General features: G+C 48.8%; 1 protein-coding gene across 2 annotated transcripts in view; it reads left to right on the forward strand.

The window, feature by feature from the left end:
- Nucleotides 1-23,549, forward strand: part of LOC143508349 (immunoglobulin lambda-1 light chain-like) — a 44,428-nt gene that overhangs the window by 6,849 nt on the left and 14,030 nt on the right. The window contains exons 1-2 of one of the 2 annotated variants that reach the window (XM_076996798.1): nt 20,486-20,608; nt 20,700-21,022. The exons of the other annotated variant lie outside the window; for it this stretch is intronic. Of the exons in view, the coding sequence (XP_076852913.1) occupies nt 20,569-20,608; nt 20,700-21,022 (363 nt within the window). The 5' untranslated portion in view covers nt 20,486-20,568. Of the gene's footprint in view, nt 1-20,485; nt 20,609-20,699; nt 21,023-23,549 lie in introns of those variants that run through there. 2 annotated transcript variants of the gene reach the window in all.

The raw sequence follows: 23,549 nt of genomic DNA on the forward strand, positions 1-23,549 counted from the left end.
ACAACCGCCCAGGGGAGTGGGCCCCGAAACCACAAGGCGCCCTCCCTCTGGAGGGGAGAAGTAATCACAGGGGAGCAGCCGGGAGAGGACCGGTCACGACAGCCTCCCGACCCAGAACCAGCTGTCCTCACACATACACTCAACCTCATATATACATTCACCCCCTTATATACACCATTACATATGTATATGTAACTGCGTTGTGTTGGATGATAAACTCAGACATTTACCCGTTTCCAGACTCGGTTTATTGTGTCTGACAAAACAAAAGAAAGCGTCGTCACTGCCAGCAAAATAGCATCCACTTTGTGATGTTTGCATTGCTGTGGCGCTCATCGACTGGGGCAATTCTAACTTAACATAAAATATAAAATGTGAATAAAACAAACATATACCTGACAAAACAAAAGAAAGCGTCGTCACTGCCAGCAAAATAGCATCCACTTTGTGATGTTTGCTAAGAGGGGGGGAGGGGAGGAGCAGAAATTAGCTATATGCCAACTAGCTATACTGAAAAGCATTCTACATATACTATCCAATGAACACACAATGACAGAAATACTAATACAGACGCTAAATACATTTTTACAAAGAATGACTAACAATAGACAATTTATTACTATTTATTACAGAGTAGTAATTCTTTAGTATGGCACAGCTACTATCATGTGCGCCTTACCATTGCTGTGGCGCTCATCGACTGGGGCAATTCTAACTTAAACACCGCCCCATGTCGGTGAGCACGCACACAGCAGCCAATCACATTAATAGTATCCATGTTTGCTGACTTACAAGTGGAATTAACCACTAACCCGTCACACTCCCCCTCACTGAATTCCACTTGCTCAACACCAGCAGTGACTAACGCAGGCCAAAAAAAATCAGGCATAGAAATATCCAAACTCCATACATGTGGCCATAACAATAAAAAAACAACAACAAAGGAAAACAAACAGACAACCAACAACTGTAATGCAGGAGGTATCAGACAGCCACATACTAGTCTTTAAGTGTTTCAGTCTGAAGACTATTCTCTAAGAGAATTAGAAGGAGAAGGGGTTAGCTACTCCCCTAAGCCAACACAGATAAACATGCCTTACTACATGTTAAGCACACTCAGAGACTGCGGCAGGCCTCCAGTATAATTATATACGCTCACACGACAGTATAATACAATACAGTACAATACTGGCACAACCAATTTCAAAAAAAAAAAAAAAAAGAGAAGGAAACAAATAAATAAACAAACAAACAAAAACACCCATTCACCTGACCACAGTGTATACCAGTAACAACAGTGAACCATCAGAACAATAACTATGCGTACGCGGACCACTCCTTAACCCTCCATAACAGCTCATTGGCTCATCATCTCAATAAGTCTGCTGACTGGTTTAAGTAATCTTCCAGCCCGTGATCTGAATTCTCTCATTGTACTCTGAGCATCTGAAAGGTGAGTGTGGGGATTCTGAACTACCATACTGGTCACATCAGAGCCATCGGAGTGACTCGGGCGGCTCACAGCCTGGTCATTTGACTTCTCAGAGCAAACCCCCCCCACATGACTGAGACTGCTGGAAGGATTCGGCAGGTCAGTACCGAGCAGGTCTGAGCCCGCACAGCTAGAATGCGTAGGTGACACAACATTCTGAGCAGGACCATCGAGTGCCACTTCAGCACAAGGAAGGACAGCAGAAAGATTTCCAATGTCTGTACCCATGGAATCTGGCACATCAAGGGGTAGTGCAGACACCCAACTCTTTGTTCTGTCTATAGCTAAGACCCCTGAATCATCAACAGTAGCCAAGCATCCATCCTCATCAGACGGAGTATCTGCAACAGTCATGTCAGAAGCCCCCGTGCTGCCCTCATCATCTATGTCAAGCGGGAGAAAGTTCACAGGCATAATCAGATTGCGATGCACTGTCTTAACCTGATCACTCCTGCAGTTCTGAATCTTAAAGGTATGGCTGGCATCATTCTTCTCAACAACCAGGTAGATGGTGTTTTCCCAGCGATCAGCTAGCTTTCTCTTGCCACGTTCAGCTTTATTGGCCAGCAGAACTCGATCGCCAATGTCCACCGGTGCACCACGAACTTTCTTGTCATAAAGTTCAGCATGTCTCTTTAATTGCTTGGCAGCCACTGTCTGAGCCGTAGCCATCGCTTCCTTCAAATCCCGGCGCAGAGCCTGGACATATTGCTCATAGTCCACAATGTCAGGATCTTTCAAGATGGCTCCAAAAAGAATGTCCACAGGCAGTTTTGGCAGCCTGCCAAACATCAGCAGAAATGGAGCAAAACCAGTTGTCTCATGGACAGTGCAATTATAAGCGAACGTGAGAGACTTGAGAGCCTGTGGCCACCTGTGCTTTGCTTTTGGTGGCAGGGCCCGAATCATATTTCCGAGTGTCCTGTTAAACCTCTCACAGGAGCCGTTGCCCATAGGGTGGTACGGAGTCGTATGAGATTTTGCAACCCTGTCACGTAGGGCAACGCCCCCTCTCGTAGCTGTCACTCTGGGTTCCCTTGTGTCTGTGTTTCCGTGCCTGTTTCTCTCGCCCCGCTCGTTTGTCTTTGTGATTCCTTGTTTATTACCACGCCCTCGTTATTACCGTCACCTGCCCCTTGTTTAATGTCATTGTATTTAAGTCCCGTCATTCCCCAGTCTGGGATCCGTGGTTTTGTCTACTCTGTCGGTTTGCTTTGTTCATGCTGTTTGGTCGTCTACTCTGTGCCTTGTCGGTTCGTACGTCGTTTTGTCTGCCTGTTTGATCCCTAGTTCGTGAGTCCTCCTGGTTTCTGTTGTCATGCCTGTTTTTCGTTCCTGTTCGGATTGCTTGCCTGTTATGACCCCTGCCTGTGTTATCGACTCTGCTTTTGGTATTCCCCGTAATAAATCTCGCTCATCTCAGCGATTGTGTCCGTCTCCTCGCTCCGTGGCGCGAGCCACGTTACATAACCACGGATCATACCAGGACACAGCGAGAGAGCGAGACTCCGGTGAGTTTAGTCGCTGTAACGAGTTGTTGGCTGCTTCCGTGCAGTTTAACTCTCATGTGTTACAGCGCGAACGAGCCGGAGACAGGAATACCCCTGGCGCTGTGGGAACAAGGAAGTCTCGTCGCAGACCGAAGAAAGCGCAGTCTCTCACTACTGGCTTTCGCGACGAGACTCCTATTGAGCGCTGTGAGTCTGCCCTGCTTGCAGCGGGCAGACGGAATGAGCGCACAGACGAGCGTTGGCTTAACCCTCGGTTTGCTCTCGGTGGCCACTGCGAGCTCCCGACGCCTCGGAGGAGGCGGAGCCGTCGCAGAGAGAGCAACCGAGAGGCTTCTGTGTCTGTGTGTTCTTCCAGGCTCGCCCAGGACCCCAGTGACGCAGACCTCCCTCCGATGATCCCGGAAGCCGCTCCCCTAAGGCTCCCAAATAATTTTTTGGGGGGGAGTACTAGCCACTCACCCCAGGAGTGGCCGGCTCGGAACCCGGAGGACGTCAGCGCGGCGGACACGCCCCCCGATGACGTCAGTATGGCGGACACGCCCCCCGATGACGTCAGTATGGCGGACACGCCCCCCGAGGACGTCAGTGCGGCGACTCCGCCCCCCGAGGACGTCAGTGCGGCGACTCCGCCCCCCGAGGACGTCAGTGCGGCGACTCCGCCCCCCGAGGACGTCAGTGCGGCGACTCCGCCCCCCGAGGACGTCATGTCACGTCTGCGGCCTGTTCCCGCTGCCCGTCGGCAGTCCACGCCAGTTCCCGTTCCCGCTGCCCGTCGGCAGTCCACGCCGGTTCCTGTCCCTGCGACCCAGGAGAGGTCGTCCACGCCGGTTCCTGTCCCCGCTGCCCGTAGGCAGTCCGTGCCTGTTCCTGTCCCCGCGACCCAGGAGAGGTCGTCCACGCCGGTTCCTGTCCCCGCGACCCAGGAGAGGTCGTCCACGCCGGTTCCTGTCCCCGCGACCCAGGAGAGGTCGTCCACGCCGGCTCCTGTTCCCGCTGCCTGCCTGCCGGCTCCTGTTCCCGCTGCCTGCCTGCCGGCTCCTGTTCCCGCTGCCTGCCTGCCGGCTCCTGTTCCCGCTGCCTGCCTGCCGGCTCCTGTTCCCGCTGCCTGCCTGCCGGCTCCTGTTCCCGCTGCCCGCCAGCGGACCCTACCGGTTCCCGCTGCCCGCCAGCGGACCCTACCGGTTCCCGCTGCCCGCCAGCGGACCCTACCGGTTCCCGCTGCCCGCCGCCCGGCCGCGCCTGTGCCCGCTGCCCGCCGCCCGGCCGCGCCTGTGCCCGCTGCCCGCCGCCCGGCCGCGCCTGTGCCCGCCGCCCGCCGCCCGGCCGCGCCTGTGTCCCCAGAGACTGTGCTGCCCTCTATTGGGCCTGGACTCTTTGTGCCCCCTACTCTGCCATGTGCCCCTGTCTCTTTGCCCATGTTCCCCTTGCTCCCATGTTCTGTCCCTGGTTTTGTGTTGGTCCCAGTTCCTGTGTGTGTACCTGTTCGTGTCCTCGTACCCGTCCCTGTGTCTGTGTCTGGTCGTTTCCTCCAGGTCCCTGTCCCCGTGTCTGTTCCCCAAGTCCTGACCCACTTTGTTCCTGTCCCGGTCTCAGTAGTCCACGCCGTGTTTGCCTCTGTGTTTGCCCCGGCCCTGGCCCCTGGCCCCGCTCCCGTGTCTGTTCCCAGTCCTGTCTCCCCCGGCCCTGCACCCGTGTCTCCCCCTGGCCCTGCCCGTACTGCCGTATCCCGACCCAGCTCCTGGCCAGTCTCTGCTCCCCTGTCTCCAGTCCCTGCCATGCCCCAGGTCTCATGTCCTGTCCCTCTGGTCCGTCCCGTGTCTGCTGTCCCTTGCCGTGTGCCGTAGTTCCCTGTCCTGTCCTAGTCGGTGTCCCTGTCCTGTCTGCCCTTGCGTGCCCCGGAGTGGCACGCTTTGAGGGGGGGTTCTGTCACGTAGGGCAACGCCCCCTCTCGTAGCTGTCACTCTGGGTTCCCTTGTGTCTGTGTTTCCGTGCCTGTTTCTCTCGCCCCGCTCGTTTGTCTTTGTGATTCCTTGTTTATTACCACGCCCTCGTTATTACCGTCACCTGCCCCTTGTTTAATGTCATTGTATTTAAGTCCCGTCATTCCCCAGTCTGGGATCCGTGGTTTTGTCTACTCTGTCGGTTTGCTTTGTTCATGCTGTTTGGTCGTCTACTCTGTGCCTTGTCGGTTCGTACGTCGTTTTGTCTGCCTGTTTGATCCCTAGTTCGTGAGTCCTCCTGGTTTCTGTTGTCATGCCTGTTTTTCGTTCCTGTTCGGATTGCTTGCCTGTTATGACCCCTGCCTGTGTTATCGACTCTGCTTTTGGTATTCCCCGTAATAAATCTCGCTCATCTCAGCGATTGTGTCCGTCTCCTCGCTCCGTGGCGCGAGCCACGTTACAAACCCCTGCAACATCCAAAAGCTCAGCAATCAGTGCACTCTCAAAATTCGCACCCTGGTCAGAGTGAATTCGCTGCGGAAAACCATAAACACAGAAAAAGTTGTTCCACAACTGATGAGCGACAGACTTCGCTGATTGGTTTGGACACACAAAAGCATGAGAGACTTTCGTAAAGTGATCAGTGACGACAAGCACGTCAACAGATTTGTTATTTGAGTCCTCAGCAGACCAGAAATCGATACAAACGAGTTCGAGAGGCTCTGTAGTGATGATGTTTTCCAGAGGAGCCCTGGCTTCCGGCTCAGGAGATTTGCTGAAGACACATCGTCTGCATTGTTTGACATAATCGGCAACATCTCGGTCAAGGCCATGCCAGAAAAACCTCTGACTGGCAAGATACAAAGTCCTCCGTCGACCCTGGTGGCCTGCATCATCATGAACGCCCTTCAACACCCTGGCATACATGGAGCCTGGAACCACATACAAGTAGGACTTCCGCCCAGTGATCACATTCTTAGTAACCCGATACAGCACGCCCATCTTCAGAGTAAGCTTATGCCAGTGCTTCAATAGCCTCATGGTCTCCACAGACTCAGAACATCGTTCCCTTCTGGATGGGCGACGCCCCCTCTCCACAAAGAATATTACTCTGCTCAGTGTAGCATCCTCACGTTGTCCCCTCATCAGCTGTTCATGAGAAAGGGGTCGAATGTCAGTGTCTGCCCGTGGCAGTAAAGCTTGCGGAAGTTGAGGGAGTAGCAGAGCATGTGTGCTCAACTCATCACGCTCCCGGCAAGAATGCAAAACAGCCGAGACATCCAATCTTGAACAAGCTCCTGGGGGTCTGACGACAGCTGAAGCACAGGTCAAAGTCGCATCCTCAGCACCGGAACAACCATCCAAGGGATCAATGGACCACCGGAAAACATCCTGCACTTGTCCTGGATGCACGGCCGCCGCCTCCTTGAGGAGCATCGTGTAGGGGACTCTCGTCAATCGATGTAGGGCACTAGGCTGGACAAAAGGCTCTCTGCTTAGTGCATCAGCAACAATGTTCCTAGGACCAGGTATGTATTTGATGTCGAACTCATAAGGTGCCAACTTGGCAACCCACCTCTGTTCACAGGCATCCAGCTTGGCTTTTGACAAGATATAAGTCAACGGATTGTTGTCCGTCCAAACCGTGAAGCGGTGACCCCTTAACCAATGATGGAATTTGTCACAAATAGCCCACTTCATGGAGAAAAACTCAAGGCGGTGCGCTGGATATTTTGACTGTGCATAAGTGAGGGACTTACTAGCGAAAGCAATTGGTCTCGCTGTCAACTCTCCTTCTGGCACCTGAGAAAGCACAGCACCTAGCCCATTGCAGGAAGCATCCACTGAAAGCAGAAACGGCCTGCCAAAGTCTGGGTGAGCCAATACAACTTGCTCTATCAGTGCCTGCTTCAATGCACAGAAAGCTTGTCTGCACTCATCTGTCCAGTCATCTGCAGACAGAGTCCTACAAGGTGATCGCCTCCTCCCCTTTCGGCGAGGGGCTTGGTTACCAGTTGTCAGCCCAAACAGAGGTTTTGCTATAGAAGAGCATCCCTCAATGAACTGCTGATAAAACACTACCATCCCCAGGAATGACCTCAGCTTTTTCTGAGAAGGGACTCGTGAATTCTCCTCCATAAGGTCTTCTTCCATGATGGCAGTGATAGCTTTCACCTTATCGGGGTCAGTAGCGACTCCATCTGCACTAACAATATGGCCCAGAAATTTCACTGACTTCCGAAGGAAGTGGCACTTTTTAGGAGCCAGCTTCAAATTGTGTGCCTTGAGTCGCTCAAAAACCATCCCCAAGCGCTGCAGAGCTAACTCCTCTGTGGGGGCAAACACCAAAACATCATCCAGGTACACGATGCCAGGAGATGCCTGACAAGACTCAATGTCAATATCAGAGAGTCCCAACTCGTGCAGAGCAGAGTGAGATGACTGCAGTGGTCCCCCCTGGCTGTTGTTCTCCGCATGTTGGAGAAGACCGTCATCAGTCAGTCTGGACATACCATCCATTGTCTGCTGCACGTGTTGTCCCAAGAGCGTTGAAGACCCTCTATGTCTAGTCAAGGAGTCACTGTCGAAGTCCTCCAAAGCTACACAGGGCACCACATCAGCAATCTTTGCATTACGTCTCAGGGTTACGGATTTCTCTGCAGGATTAATGACTCTAACCGGAAGCCACCCATCACTCCTTAACAAGGCCACCGTTCTCCCCACCAAGACTTGTCTAGGCGCTGACCTTGAACTACTGGGCTCAATGATCACTGCACTTCCAGCTGAGATAGACTTTGTGTCCCTCATCCTGGCCCACACTAAATGCTCCCGCAGAGGCTCCAGAACAACAGCCTTCTTCAGCCTCAGTGAACCAACCCTATCGGGGGCTTCACCACCTCTCCATCTCTCAACATTCGCCAACAGGTCGACCAATTTCATTTCTTCATTACTACGATGCGTAGTATTACACGACCCTACCTGACAATAACCCGAGGACTTCAGTTGACTAATTAAATGTTTCAGAAGGTTGCTACCCAGAATGAGGTCTTCCGTCTGTCCATCTACCACCAGAACCGGGACAAGGACACGACAATCATACACCTCCATCATTAACTCACATACCCCCAGAGGGTGAGTTCTTGACCCCCCACAACCAATCAAGATAATGTCAGTAGGGCTCAAGGAGGAGCTTGTCAACACTTCCTCTTTTAATAGCTGCTGCAGAGCGCTGGACTTCAGAGTGCATGCCATTGACCCACTATCAAGCATGGCTTTCATTTCAACTTTTCCCCCAACTAAAACTTTGGTGTAGAACAGATCATCATGAGCAGCGAGTCTCTGTATGCATTGCACTATAAAATTCCCTTGCACACTCTCCTCACAAGCACCGTCACAGGCAGATTTCTGGTCAGTGTCACCAGTCCAAGGGGGATCCGAACCTGGCCCAGCACACACCCCCTCTAAATGTGGGCCAGTTCGTTTCCCGAAGATCTGGAAGCAGTAGTGGCGGGGGGCGCAGCACTAGGCTGGCCAGTTTGGGCCTTGGGGCATTCCACGCGTCTATGGCCAGCGTCATGGCAGAAATAACAGAGTCGGCTTGATCTACAGTGGAACTGAGTAGTGTGTTCCTCACTTCCACAAACCTCGCAAGGCGACACAGCCCTCAATCTCCCGGCCCGAGCATGTCTAAACCCTTGATTATGACGCCCATCTGATTGGAGTGGTCGTTGTTCCAATACACACTCCAAAAGAGCAAGGACGCGGTCAATTGGCTCCACTGGGCACTGTGGAGGTGGTGACAATACAGCTGTAGGCGACGGTGCAGCCCCAGCCACATGCTGTGAAACTGGTCTGACATTATGAACCTCCTGTCTTGAGGCAGTGATGTCGAGGCTCCCTTTGGTTTGTCTTATGAATCTGTGTTCCCTCCAGTAATCATCTAATGTCTCTTTAACATCAGCGGCTGACCACTGGGACAGAGGCCTGCTCTTAAAAATCAGTGACAAGTCAGGGTCAGGGCAATGCCTGATAAACATAGCAGCCACTTCACGTGAGGGGTCATCAATCATTTTGTGCCGCTGTCTAAGACAGTCTTCAGCAATCTCCATAGCTCGGTTAAGCCGCAGCCAGTAGTCAAATGGGAGTTCACCGGACAGGGGCAGAGTCGCATAGAAGTCAGCCAATGGCATACTAGAGAAGGAAGTGTCACCAAAATGTTGTATAAGCATGTCAAATATAGGACCGGGCCCCCTAGAGAGATCAGTAGAGGGATTGCAACGCAAACTCGCCCTTACTATGTCCCTAGCCCGCCCCATAAGTCTACCAATGACTTCATCTGCCTGCTCCACAACTGGAATCCCTCTCTTACGCAGATAGATCCTCATCATTTCTTCCCACTCATGCACTGTACATTTCTCAGATCCATCTCCCCGAAAATACCCAGGTGCTTTTATATCTGACTTTAAAACAAGGCCCAAACCAGTCAGGTCAATCCCACCCAAATTGGAAGCACGTCCAGTATTATCTGATGTTGCCCCAATACCTCTAGATTCTAAACAAGATACAATGCTCTCACCAATGGAATGGCCAATTCTCTGAACCACTGTAGTTAGAACATCAGCAGTGCCCTCATCAAGCAGATGATCATGTGATGGATCGTTGTGATCAGATGAGGGCTCAAGAGAAGGCATGGGTGTGGACGTGACAGGAAATCTAGAAAAACCCCGTCCCACTGATGGCACTGGTGTAAACCCCAGTGAAGCATTCCCCCTCCCAGCACCATTAACACCAGCCATCACTGGAGTCTGGAGTAATATGGCAATACTCACACAAATATAAACAAACAACAATACAAAAATCCCTCAAAACAGATAAAAACAACCAAACCAAAATTCAGGTTCAGTTCAGCCTTGTATGTATATAAACAACTATAATGCTATGCTAGACTTAACCCTACACCCCACACAGCAAATATTGACTACTGTAGTATCATATACTACAGAACTGGTTTATTCCAGTTATCCTCCTTGATAACCCTTCAGAAAAGAAAAAAAAAAAGAAGACCGATATGGAGGAAAAAATATATATATATGTATACACACGATTACTCAATCTCACATGAAAAAAAAGAAAAAAAAACTCAATACTACACCCTAGCGGCTGAAGGCGTAATTGCAACCAACATCGAAAAACTCTCATTTGCAACGACCGCTACCAGCACGGAGAAAATGCAGATCCATCGAGTAAGTCCGCAGATGGTCCTCCGCACGTCTGATAATCCGGGTCACGGCACCATTGTAACTGCGTTGTGTTGGATGATAAACTCAGACATTTACCCGTTTCCAGACTCGGTTTATTGTGTCTGACAAAACAAAAGAAAGCGTCGTCACTGCCAGCAAAATAGCATCCACTTTGTGATGTTTGCATTGCTGTGGCGCTCATCGACTGGGGCAATTCTAACTTAACATAAAATATAAAATGTGAATAAAACAAACATATACCTGACAAAACAAAAGAAAGCGTCGTCACTGCCAGCAAAATAGCATCCACTTTGTGATGTTTGCTAAGAGGGGGGGAGGGGAGGAGCAGAAATTAGCTATATGCCAACTAGCTATACTGAAAAGCATTCTACATATACTATCCAATGAACACACAATGACAGAAATACTAATACAGACGCTAAATACATTTTTACAAAGAATGACTAACAATAGACAATTAATTACTATTTATTACAGAGTAGTAATTCTTTAGTATGGCACAGCTACTATCATGTGCGCCTTACCATTGCTGTGGCGCTCATCGACTGGGGCAATTCTAACTTAAACACCGCCCCATGTCGGTGAGCACGCACACAGCAGCCAATCACATTAATAGTATCCATGTTTGCTGACTTACAAGTGGAATTAACCACTAACCCGTCACATATACACACTCCCTTATATACACCCTCATTAAATATACACCTATACACAACCATATACACATACATATACACACACACACACACCCACACTCACCCTCATGTATAGACCCTCACACATATATACACCTGTACATCCACACAAACATATACACTTCCACACACATTCACCCACACTCATATACACTCTTATGAACATATTTACACTCACAAATGTAAGTACACATTCACCTCAATATATACACACACACCCATATATACCCCCCACAACACGTACACATTCACCCACCTATACAAAAAGAGACAAGGACAAAGACACACATTCATCCAAATTAACACACCTTCCGAGGCGGGGGCAAATCTAATCCTAATTATTTATTTTTTAAAACCTTGCTAAATTAAATTTATCATATCTACTTTTCCTCTGTGAAGAGATAAAAGTCTTCACAAGGACTGAGACAGGAAAAGAGACTTTGTGTGGAGTGGGGCGGATCTGAGGTTGAGTAGTTGGGGGTGTGGCTGAGGGCGTGGCATGTCTTACAGCCCCTCCCCCAGACTTATGAAAGCTCCTTCCACTCTCTCATCCTCAACTATCACCCTTGTGATCTCCATGACAACATGCTGCCAAGCCTGTGTGTACTCCTGCCTGCACTCTCATGTAAGATATCTCTCCCTCACTCACTTTCAACAGATATATTTGCTTCTGATTCTGTTGAAAATTATGGTATTCTTATTTGTTGTGTTGTTTTTTGTTTCAGGGGTCAGTTCGCAGAAAGTAGTCACACAAATCCCTTCAGTACTAACAGCCAAAGGACAAACTGTCACCCTGAACTGCAATGTTGCAAAGGATGACAATCAGTATGTCTCCTGGTATAAACAGATCCCACAAGCAGCTCCTCAGTTTATTCTGAGGTTCTATCATTCACACAGCTCCCCTGATCTATATGGAGATTTTCCAGCTCAACGTTTCACATCTAAGGCGTCTTCAGACATAAACTACCAGTTAATAATCAGTGATGTGGAAGCAGGAGATTCTGCCATGTATTACTGTGGGACATGGGACCCCTCTGTCAGTCAAGAAGTATCCACAGTGATTCACACCATGACATAAACCTCCTCAATGATCATGTCTGCTCTTCACCCGACACCCGTGTTGTCTACAGACACCGGTAAGGTCTATGCAGAGGTACTGGAGAACAGAGTCTGGTCGATAGTCGAGTATCAGTTACAATAGGAACAATGTGGGTTCTGTCCTGGTCGTGGAACACTGAACCAGCTTTTTACTTTTGCGAGGGCCCTAGAAAATGCATGGGGTTTTGCTCAACCAGTCCACGTGTTTTGTGGATTTGGAGAAGGCATTCGACGGTGTCCTTCGAGATTGCTCTGGGGGGTGCTCCGTGAGTATAGGGTTTTGGGCCCACTGCTATGGGCTATCCAGTCTCTTTACAAACAGAGCAGGAGCTTGGTTCGCATGGCCGGCAGTAAGTCAGACTGGTTCCCAGTGGGAGCTGCACTCCACCAGGGCTGCCCTTTGTCAACGATTCTGTTCATAACTTTTATGGACAGAATTTCTGAGACGTAGCCAAGTGGCAGAGGGGGTTCAGTTTGGTGGCCTCAGGATTCTGCATCTCCTTTTTTCGGTTGATGTGGTCCTGCTATTTGACCATCCAGAGATGGATGTGTGAGATGAGAGTTGTTAAGTTTTTTCAATACTTTTATGAAATGAGGCAAAAACTAACAGAAGCAGTAGTTTTTTCTGTAGTGAATGATTAGTGCTGACGGTGTAAAGAGAAACTTAATCTTCTTCTTAATTATTTTAGCGTTTGTGTTTAAGAACAAAATTGTGTTTAAGAACAAACAAAAACTTTAACAAAGCAGAGTCTCTGAAAATAATTCATTGTGCTGGAATACAGACAATACATGATTCACCAACATGAAAAAAGACAAAAATGAAACAAAAGATAACACTGTAAATAAACACAGAATAAATGTCCTAAAGTCTTATGGAGAATGTTACAACTGTAACTTCATAACTGATTACCAACTTATATTTATGCTACAAGTGTTAATGCCAGTAAAAACATAGCCTACAGTACCGGTCAAAAGCTTGGACACACTTACTCTGGTTTTATGATTTTCTACATTTCACACTCACGCAAGATGGCGTCGCGATCGTACCGCGAGGCTCGGCGTCTTACCAGTATTAGCAGTATAATACTTATTTACCTAACTTTCTTCAGTTTTTTCGCGCGAATCACTCACGCGAACTACAGCTACGACAGACAGTCACTTTTGGACATTAATATTCGCAGCACAAACATCGGACTCACGCATCAGTTCGACTTCAACCAGCTTCCTCCAGAACTGATCCGGACACCGGGACCTAGTGAGACACCTCTGCCGACCGGAAGTGCCCGACGCCGGCGACGCAAGCCTAAACAGAGACGGGGTAAGCGTGGAGGTTTGCGTGCTAAGCTAAGGCTAAATCCACACCGGCCGGCGTTACCGAGCAATTTTCTCGCCAATGTTCTCTCACTGACGGGGAAGTTGGATGAATTAAATATCTGGACCCTCACACAGAGATGGCTAAGGGACTGTAATTTATTCTTCTTCACGGAAACGTGGCTAAAGGACGAGGTGGCGGACAGCGTGGTGGAACTGGAGGGGCGTGCGTTGTTCAGAGCTGACCGGTCAAAAGAGACCACGGGGAAGACCCGCGGTGGTGGAAACTGTATCTACGTAAATAAAGCGTGGTGCACAGACTCTACTGTAGTGGAGACCCACTGCTCTGCAGACCTGGAGTTCCTGTTCATCAAATGCAGACCCTTCTATCTGCCTCGCGAGTTTAGCTGCATTATCGCGGCTGCAGTCTATGTGCCTCCTGATGCTAATGCTAACTCGGCCATAGAGGCTCTCTGTGCTACCATCAACAGACTGCAAACCATACACCCGAATGGAGCCTTTATTGTGGCAGGTGACTTCAACCACTCTGATTTAAAATCTGCATTGCCAAGATTTTTCCAGAATGTTTCCTGCATCACAAGGGGACAAAAAACCCTGGAAGAAGTCTACACAAACGTGGCTGATGCATACAAAGCCAAACCCCACCCCCACCTCGAACTCTCTGATCACATTTCTGTGTTCTTACTTCCCAAATACACTCCAGTCATCCAAAAGATCAAGCCAACAACCAGGACTGTAAAGATCTGGATGGAGGGGGCTGACTCCTACCTTCAGCACCAGTTCCAGCACACTGACTGGAGTGAGTATGCTGCCTGGGCCACCACTGATTCCCACATCCACCTGGACACCTATACTAACTCTGTCCTGGGACACATCAACAACTGTGTGGACAGAATGACATCACAAAAGACAATAATAACATTCCCCAATCAGAGGCCATGGATGAACAGAGAAGTTCGCTCTTTGCTCAAGACCAGAGATGTGGCCTTCAGGTCAGGGGACCGGGAGGCTTACAGCTCAGCCAGAGCCAATCTGAGGAGAGGAATAGCGACAGCCAAGCACCGTTACAAACAGCGGATCGAGGCGCATTTCACCTCCTCTGACCCTCGGCGTATGTGGGAGGGCTTACACACCCTAACTGACTACAAGCCACCGAGCACGGTGCCACCCACCAACAGTGCTTCACTCCCTGATGAGTTGAACCAATTCTACGCTCGCTTTGACCGGGGTAGTAAGGTGACACCTTTAAAAAACGCTTTCCCATCAGATGGGGATCCGCTTGTAGTCTCCACTTCAGACGTCAGTCGAACGCTGAGCAGGGTGAATGCATGGAAAGCAGCTGGCCCTGATGGTGTATCTGGCCGTGTCCTACGAGCTTGCGCCAAGGAACTCTCAGGTGTCTTTGCGCACATTTTCAATGTCTCACTGGCCCAAGCAACCGTCCCATCCATCTTCAAGTCTGCCACCATTGTGCCAGTGCCAAAACACTCAACTGCCTCGGCCTTGAATGACTTCCGACCTGTTGCACTCACCCCAATCATTTCCAAGTGCTTTGAAAGACTAGTTCTCTCTCACTTGAAAACCCTCTTGCCTGCTACGCTGGACCCACACCAGTTCGCATATCGCAGCAAAAGATCCACTGAGGACGCTATCTCCACAGCACTACACACTGCACTGACCCACCTGGACTGTCAGAACTCATATGTGAGAATGCTCTTTATCGATTTCAGTTCGGCATTCAACACGGTGATTCCATCCATGCTGATTTCCAAGCTCAACCATCTGGGGCATGGATGGAATCACCGTGCTGAATGCCGAACTGAAATCGATAAAGAGCATTCTCACATCAGCACATCACTTTGTAATTGGATTTCTGACTTTCTGACCAACAGACTCCAGTCCGTTAAACTAGGCAACCTGCACTCCCCACACATCACCATAAACACTGGCGTTCCACAAGGCTGTGTTCTGAGCCCGATACTGTACTCCCTCTTCACCCATGACTGTGTACCGGTTCATGGTTCAAACACCATAGTGAAGTTCGCAGATGACACCACAGTGATAGGCCTAATCACAGACAATGATGAGACAGCCTATAGGGACGAAGTACAGCACTTGTCCTCATGGTGCCATGACAACAACCTGACACTCAACACACACAAAACAAAGGAGCTCATCATAGACTTCAGGCGGACGAGGAAACAAGCACATGCCCCCATCGTCATAAGCGGAGCTGGAGTGGACCAGGTGTCCAGCTTCAAGTTTCTCGGACTCCACATCTCCAATGACCTCACCTGGTCCTTGAACTCCTCTGTCCTCATCCAAAAGGCATGGCAGCGCCTCTACTTTCTTCGCAGCCTCAAGAAAGCTCACCTGGCTCCCAAGATCCTGGTGAACTTCTACCGCTGTACCATCGAGAGCATACTAACCAACTGCATCTCTGTTTGGTACAGCAGCTGCCACGCTGCAGACCGCACAGCACTCCAGCAAGTGGTAAAAACAGCGCAGCGCATCATTGGCACTGACCTACCCACAATGGAGGATATCCACCGCAAGCGCTGCCTGGGCAGGGCGAGAAACATCATCATGGATGTTACCCACCCAAGCCACGGACTCTTCAGCCTCTTACCATCTGGCAGGCGTTACCGGAACATCCGTTCCCGCACCAGCAGGCTAAGGAAGAGTTTCTTTCCTGAAGCGGTTATCCTCATGAACACTGCACAGTCACTTTAAACGTCACACAACATTGCACAACCTTTCTCTGCACCTCCTATGCACTGTTAACATACCTATAACCAAGTCATAGTACTGTTCTGCTGTATATTACACAGACTATATTACTGTATATACCATATAACTGTATTATATTCTGTATTATATTCTATATTACATTCAATTGTACATTTATATTTACAAATCAGCACTACCGCACTTTCTGTAAATAATGTTTTCTATTGCACTCTGGTTAGATGCCAACCACATTTCATTGGCGCGTACTTGTACTTGCACAGTGACAATAAAGTTGACTCTAATCTAATCTAATTTCACAAAACATGTAGTTGTGAGACCATTGAAATAAGACATATGTGACAAAACTGTTAGATAAATATTGATTATCTTGATGTGTGACGCTCGGGCCAGGGCGAAGGATGAGACACGGAATCCTCCGTATGACTGACGTCACTTTTATTGTTACGAATAATTGCGCTTGGTTGCGCACAGCGAACATACGCAAACACACAGCAACGTGTAGACTTAGACAACGACGAGCACAGGACACTGCGCGAACGCACATTAAATAGACAAATCACATTAGCCCCACGTGATGACGAGACGATTCACAGGTGGGACGGATAATCACTAGACGTAACCACCACCACGAAGATCCACAGACACAGACGATGACACGTGGACAACGTAAACACACGCCCAAAGGGGAGGGGCCGGGGTCCTCAACGTGACAGATGCCCCCTTCAAGGGCACTACCCGTCCCGGGGTGCCAACAGGACCGAGTGCCTCGAACCCACGACGATGGGCGGATCCGGTGCGCTCCGTCCTGCGTCTGGGAGGTGATTGCCCTCGGTGAGGCGTCCACCACGGACCGCCTAGAACACCCTCCCTGGGAATACAGGGGAGAAGACGTTAGACAACGGCATGGTCACAAATACACAGAGAGGCACGCTTACACACATAAGCACAAAAGGGAAAAAGGGGTTTGGTACACATACGGGTAGACTCACAAACACGTAACAGGTGCCAGGCTATGCGCCAGGAGGAGAGCTAGGAGGGGAGAGAGACCGGGAGCTGCCGGGGCTGCGGCGGAAGGTCCTCCTCCCGTCTTCGCTGCGGACCCACCGCTGGGTGCAGTATGGCCGGCGGACTTGCCGGGTGCAGCTCGGCCGGCGTAGGCGCCGGGTGCAGCGCGGCCGGCAGACTCCCCAAACGGATCGCTTGGGGAGTCCCCTTCGGTCTCCATGTCCTCTTCGTCCTTGCTCCGGTTCCACTCCATGGACTGCTCCGGGCTGCCACCCTGGGAGCAGTCCATCTCCTCTCCTCCGGAGCGATTGGAGAACGGAGTCCACCTCCCCTACACAGTCCCAGCTGAACACTCAGAGGGAGGCGGACTGCCCTCCCCCTCTGAATAGAGGTCACTGTCCGTGCACTCTGCGACACCCGAGTGCATGGACAGAGGATGGTCTTCCTCCTCGTATACAGCGGGGTAGGCGGAGCACTCCGACGGTGGGTACTCCCCTTCGCCGTCTTCCTCCCCCTCCTCGCTGGTGGGAGAGGGACCTACGGGCGGAGGGAGGTAGTCCTCCTCCTCTGACTCCTCCACCTCCTCTTCACCGTAGTCGCTCACCGACGGGGGGTAGGCTTCCTCCCCTTCCCCACCGTAGTCAACGGTGGAGGCATCGCATAGCGACGGAGGGTAGGCCTCTTCCTCTTGCTCCTCCTCCTCCTCGGAGTCCCCTTCCCCAAACTCGCTCTCTGAGGTGGACTCGGTAACCCCGCAGACGCAGGAGCCCACCCTCAGAGGCGAGAGGGCGCGGGGCGGAGGAGAGTGTCGCTCCCTCCAAATTCGCCACGTGCCCTGGCGGAGGGTCTTCGCCAGCTCGGGGTCCCCTTCATCTAGCCACCGGGCTGAGGCCAGCTGGAAGGCGCACACTGGGTCCTCTTCCAGCTGCACCAGCGTCGGGGGTTTCTCCTCCTCCCCAAGCCCGCCCTCTGGTGGCCTGCCTGCCCCGCAGAGCTCAGGGACGCTTACCCGTATGGGCGAAAGTCCTCGGGAAGGAGAGGGATGTCTCTCCCGCCACACCCGTGCAGCAGTCTGGTGGTATTACTCCGCCAGCTCTGGGATAGCGGTTTCCCAAGCTGCACACAGTAAGTAGGCACACTCAGGGTCTGACTCGAGTTGCGCCAGGGTCGGCATGGATCTGCGGCGTGGGGGGGAGGAAGAGGCGCGGTGATGCCGTTTGTTGGGCTTCTTCCCCTTCTTAGGCTTGGTTTTGTAGCCTGTAGCCGTTGGTGTCTCGGACGGCTCGTCGTTCTGTGACGCTGGGCCCGGGGCGAAGGATGAGACACGAAATCCTCCGTATGACTGACGTCACTTTTATTGTTACAAATAATTACGCTTGGTTGCGCACAGTGAACATACACACACACACAGCAACGTGTAGACTTAGACAATGACGAGCACAGGACACTGCGCGAACGCACATTAAATAGACAAACCACATTAGCCCCACGTGATGACGAGACGATTCACAGGTGAGACGGACAATTACTAGACGTAACCACTGTGGTGGAAATTTGGTGATTTCCATTTATGTCAGGCTTTCTTAGTATACAATAAACACATTAAGGATAGGTGTTAGAGATCGTTTACATATACGTGTGTTGATCAGGGCACTGGAGCCATTCTCGTGACTTCAGTAGGCCTCAGATGTCTGTGCGTGTGTTCTGTGGCCTCGGCTGAGGCCTAATCTGATGTTCCTCTGGTGTTCCTAAACTGACCTCGCTGGAGACGCCTAATCTCTACTTGGAAGGGACTACGGCGACACTCAGTCTGTCATGACATCACGAGGATGCTGAGCATGGAGGGGACATGCGTCATATGCATCTGTCAAATCAACGTTAATTATTTCCTGTATTGTCCAATCACATTTGGTTGATCACCTCGTGTTCACCTCGTGGACACCGTGTGTGTTGATGATTAAACGTATAAAAGATGAGAGTTCGGAATGGGGAATTAGCTCTCTCTTGCAGACGCCTTGTGCGTTTGTAACAGGGATCTCTTGGAGAAGGGTCTCTGAGCTCTCTCTGTGACAGACACCTGGCGTGTTTGTAACGGAGATCTCAGGGGTTAATCCATGCTTTGTTGAAATAAATCATTGTACTTTATTATCTAACCCAACTGCTTCTGACTTTTATTGTGCTCACCATTTAAGGGTTTCAGAATTTCTAACACACCACCATCACGAAGATCAACAGACGCAGACGATGACACGTGGACAACATAAACCACGCCCAAAGGGGAGGGGCCGGGGTCCTCAATGTGACAAGATGTTAGATTATTCAAAGTAACTCTTCTATACTTAGACAACAGCTTTGCACACTTGGTGTTCTTTCAAACAGCTTCATGAGGCCAACATATATGATGCTTCTCCATCAGTCTTGAAGACATTCTCACATATGCAGAGAACTTGAGGTGAGAAATTAAAGTTTGGAAAACAAATACAAATAGCTGAACATTGTGTGTGTTTTGAAAATGAATTCATATGTAGTCAAAGAACAGTCACAGTACGGAGGCCCCCTGTTGGCCACCTCCATCTGCAGCGGCGGTATTTCATGTTGTCCTGTTGTTGAGTTGTGTTCATTGTTACGGTCCTCACGCGGGTGGGCGGGGCCTATTAGGATACACGACACCTGACGGTCATTTGTCTATATATGTCATATCTTTGTACCAGTGGACTGCTAGTTATTGTATCTTTAATTTGGATTATGTTACGGGTTTTGTGTTAAATTCCATTAAATCCCCCCTTTGTCCTGGCGTGATCGCTTCCTTTTTTATTTGCACTCCTTGGCCGTCACAAGAACTTTCCTAAATTATTTTATAGAATCAAATTTAAGCACAATAAACTAGTTTCAGTATAATTATGCATTAGATCAAATGCCTTTATTACTATTAATTTATACAACCAGTCTGGTGTATTCAAACAAGGTGTTCTGACATTTTTTTCTGACACAGCAGACATTTAAGATGAATATTAAGTAAATAGTAATATGAATATTACTGTAACCTAGGGGAGTAATTAGGACCACACAGAGGGGCTCACATAGACGATTCCCCAAGAGATTTTACGCTCCCCTAATCAAAGTGAACCTCCTCTCTCACTCCAGAAGCACCTGCAGAAGACTGGTATATTTTGCTGTATGTAAATTAAGAAACTTTTCTGTTTATATGTAAATATGGTAGTATGCGGGAAAATAGATTAAAATATGAGTGACTAATATATGGCAAATCACTGTACAATATGTTATTAATATATAATAAAATCATTAATATATCGTAAAACAAATAAACCAATGCAGGATCTCACATAAGGTGTGTGAGGTTGAGAAGCCCCTCCCCATGCCCCTCCTATCTCTCTTATAGCCCCGCCCCACAGTGTCTCCTTCATCTGCTCCTCCAGCCTCTGGTCTCTTCACTCAGCACAGAGTTCAACACACACGGCCAAGATGCTGCCAGCACTCTGCACTCTCTTCACTGCTCTCTCATGTAAGATCTCACCACACTGCAGCTCCTCAACATTTACACACTTCTAATGTAAGGATGAGCTAATGGAACGTGGATGCTGTGTTTACTGCAGGTGTCAGTGGTGTAACCGTGGTAACACAGAGGCCTCCTGTTCTCACTGTGACTAAAGGACAGAAGGCCACTATGGACTGTAATCTGGGTACAGTGACAGACAGTCTACGTTGGTATAAGCAGCTACCAGGAGGAGTTCCACAGTATGTGCTGAGAAATCATCACAGCTGGGGCTCTCCTGAATATGGGTCAGGTTTCTCCTCTCCAAAATTCACATCAACACACTCTTCTACATCAGACTACAATTTGGTCATTGATAATGTGGAGGTTGGAGACTCTGCATTTTATTACTGTGAGACATGGGACAGCTCTGTTAATGAATACGTATCACAGTGATTCACACCATGACAAAAACCTCCTCACTGCTCACATACACTTCTGCTTTCAAACAGTATGAGGAACTGACACATGTAAAGACAAACAAAGCATTTCAGACAAAAACTAACTCACATTTACAGGATTTATTGGCAGGTACATATCATTTATGGAAGGTTTGAATCACATTTAACTAATTTATTCTACATTATCACACATCCATCACATGCTGCTTTAATAATATCAGTGTGATCAGATACATACAAGATCAGTCACATTGTCCCATGGCAGGTCACATGCAGGACTTCACACTAATATGACACGTGTGTGATCCACTGGACAGAGTGATGGGTCTGTAATTCATGATGACATCCATTCACACATTACATCACCATCCCAGAAGACCTCCAACACACACACATTAATCATGAAAAGGAAGTGCTGATGAAGATTACGTCTGAATACATTAGTTAATTCACGCTAACTGAATATAGATTTTTACTGCTTTTTAAATATATTGTTACGTGTTACGTGCCCAACTTGGTTTTCTTCGAGTTCTGTGTGTGTCTGCGTGTGGGGGTGTTTTCTTGTGTTTCTCCAGGTTCCTATTGGATGCTGTCCACTACACCGCGGGAGCATGGGGCGGAGCTACGAATATTTTTGCGGGTTGCGCGCTCCTCGCGGGAGCGCGGATGAGAGAGAACCGAGAGGGAGAGAGAGAGCGCTCACCAAGAAGGAAGAGCAGGACTCTGTGTTTGGGTGTTGCGTATTGGCCCGTTTGTGTATTACGTGTGGCGGTTCTGCTACGTACGTTGTTGACGTTCAGTCCCATGTGTTACGCCTGATACGGGCGTATTTAATCACCTTTCCCACACTTGAGAGGGAGAGCGGTGCCGCTAGGTTTGGGGAACAGGGAAGTACGTGCGCGCATTTACATCGTGCAACACGTAGGTTACCTCTGTATAGAAACATCAGGTAAGCGGAGGTCGCCACCCCTGTACTTTCAGTAGGACTAAGAAAGCGTTATGTGTATATATGTGTGGGAGTAGTTAGGGATTTAGTAGAGTTTTTATTTTTATTTCTTTCCTTGGGCGGCCTCCTCCGTTCTCATACCTGTGTGGCACCAGTGAGAGGTTGGTGTGTGTGTATATAATTTATAAGTTGTACATAGAGTTTTGTTGTGGGTTGTGTCTGGTGGAAGTGTGGTTGTGCATTGTAGTGTTGTAAATAAACCAGGTTTTACTGAAGGTTCTCTCCAGTATCATGCCTAGTATTTCGCCACCTAGATCCGGCCATAGTTGCTGTTCCTCCCCTGTAGCCTAGACGAGAGCCTAAAACCAGGGAGGGGCAATATGACCAATATGATCAGGAATTCTACTAACTACAAAAAATACAATCTGCAGCATTAATTAATTTGTCACTGAAAATGTGCAGTGACTTGTCTATGTGACGGGCAGGTGTGAGCAACTAAAAAGGAAGCGATCACGCCAAGTCTCAGGGAAAGAGGATGGTTTAATAGAAAGTTTGCAAACCAAAAACCCGTGCATGGTTCCAGATTAAGGAAATAATAACCAGCAGTCAACTGGTACAAAGACAAGACATATATAGACTGTTGGGGCTTTAACTTCTATCAACCACTTTAGCCCAGCGTGTTCGTTTGATGGGAAAGAGATAGTAGGAACAATATACCAAAATTATAGCAATACCAAAAAGGCCTTTATTAAAACAGAGATATCTCTGGAGATCTCACACACACCAAACATGTACACCAGAGAGATCTGAAAGTTACTAGTAACATGTAAGTTATATATGGTATGGCTCCACCCCCTCAGTGCTCTTGCATGGTCATAGTTAGAGTTCTCTACGTATATGCATGACTCTGCATTATTTCATGTCCACTGTGTCCCAACCTAATAGGGTGTCCTTACAGGCAGTTGGTGAGAGTGACCTTCTGTGGAGCTTATCAGTATAGAACATATTCTACAGACACTTCACTCCCTATAGACCAAACTGTTCTCTGATGCAACAATATGCTATATGGCCCCCTGTGAGGCCCTTCTTAAGATTACGTATAAACTAATAGTTTAAGGCAGCAATTATTTATCTAATTAATAATTATATATCTAATTTTAATATCCATTTCATTGATGAGCAAAATATACTTTTGCTAATGTTATTGCTAAGCAAAAACTTATTTTCTCAACAAACCCTCTTTTAATCTCTGATAAGAGATTACAATCATATTTTCCACTGTTATCCTCTCATCTGACTCCCCGTGATACAACAGTGACATCATACCTGCTTGTTCCCTGAGGATCCCTCTGTTCAATCATAGTGCTGATAAGGCGTTCTGCTAAACTTCTTATACATGGAGTACAACAACGTCCACAAGTAATTATTTTAGCCAAAAATACTGCAACTGAAGTGAGAGCCGACATGATCAGAGCTTTATACTTTCCAAAATGTTTGTCCAGCCATCTTGTAATTGGGTTTTCTGTTCCCAAGGCCTAAAGTTCCTTCCCTTAGATTGAAAGAG

This window comes from Brachyhypopomus gauderio, chromosome 2 (assembly GCF_052324685.1).
Source record: "Brachyhypopomus gauderio isolate BG-103 chromosome 2, BGAUD_0.2, whole genome shotgun sequence".
Lineage (NCBI taxonomy): Eukaryota > Metazoa > Chordata > Actinopteri > Gymnotiformes > Hypopomidae > Brachyhypopomus > Brachyhypopomus gauderio.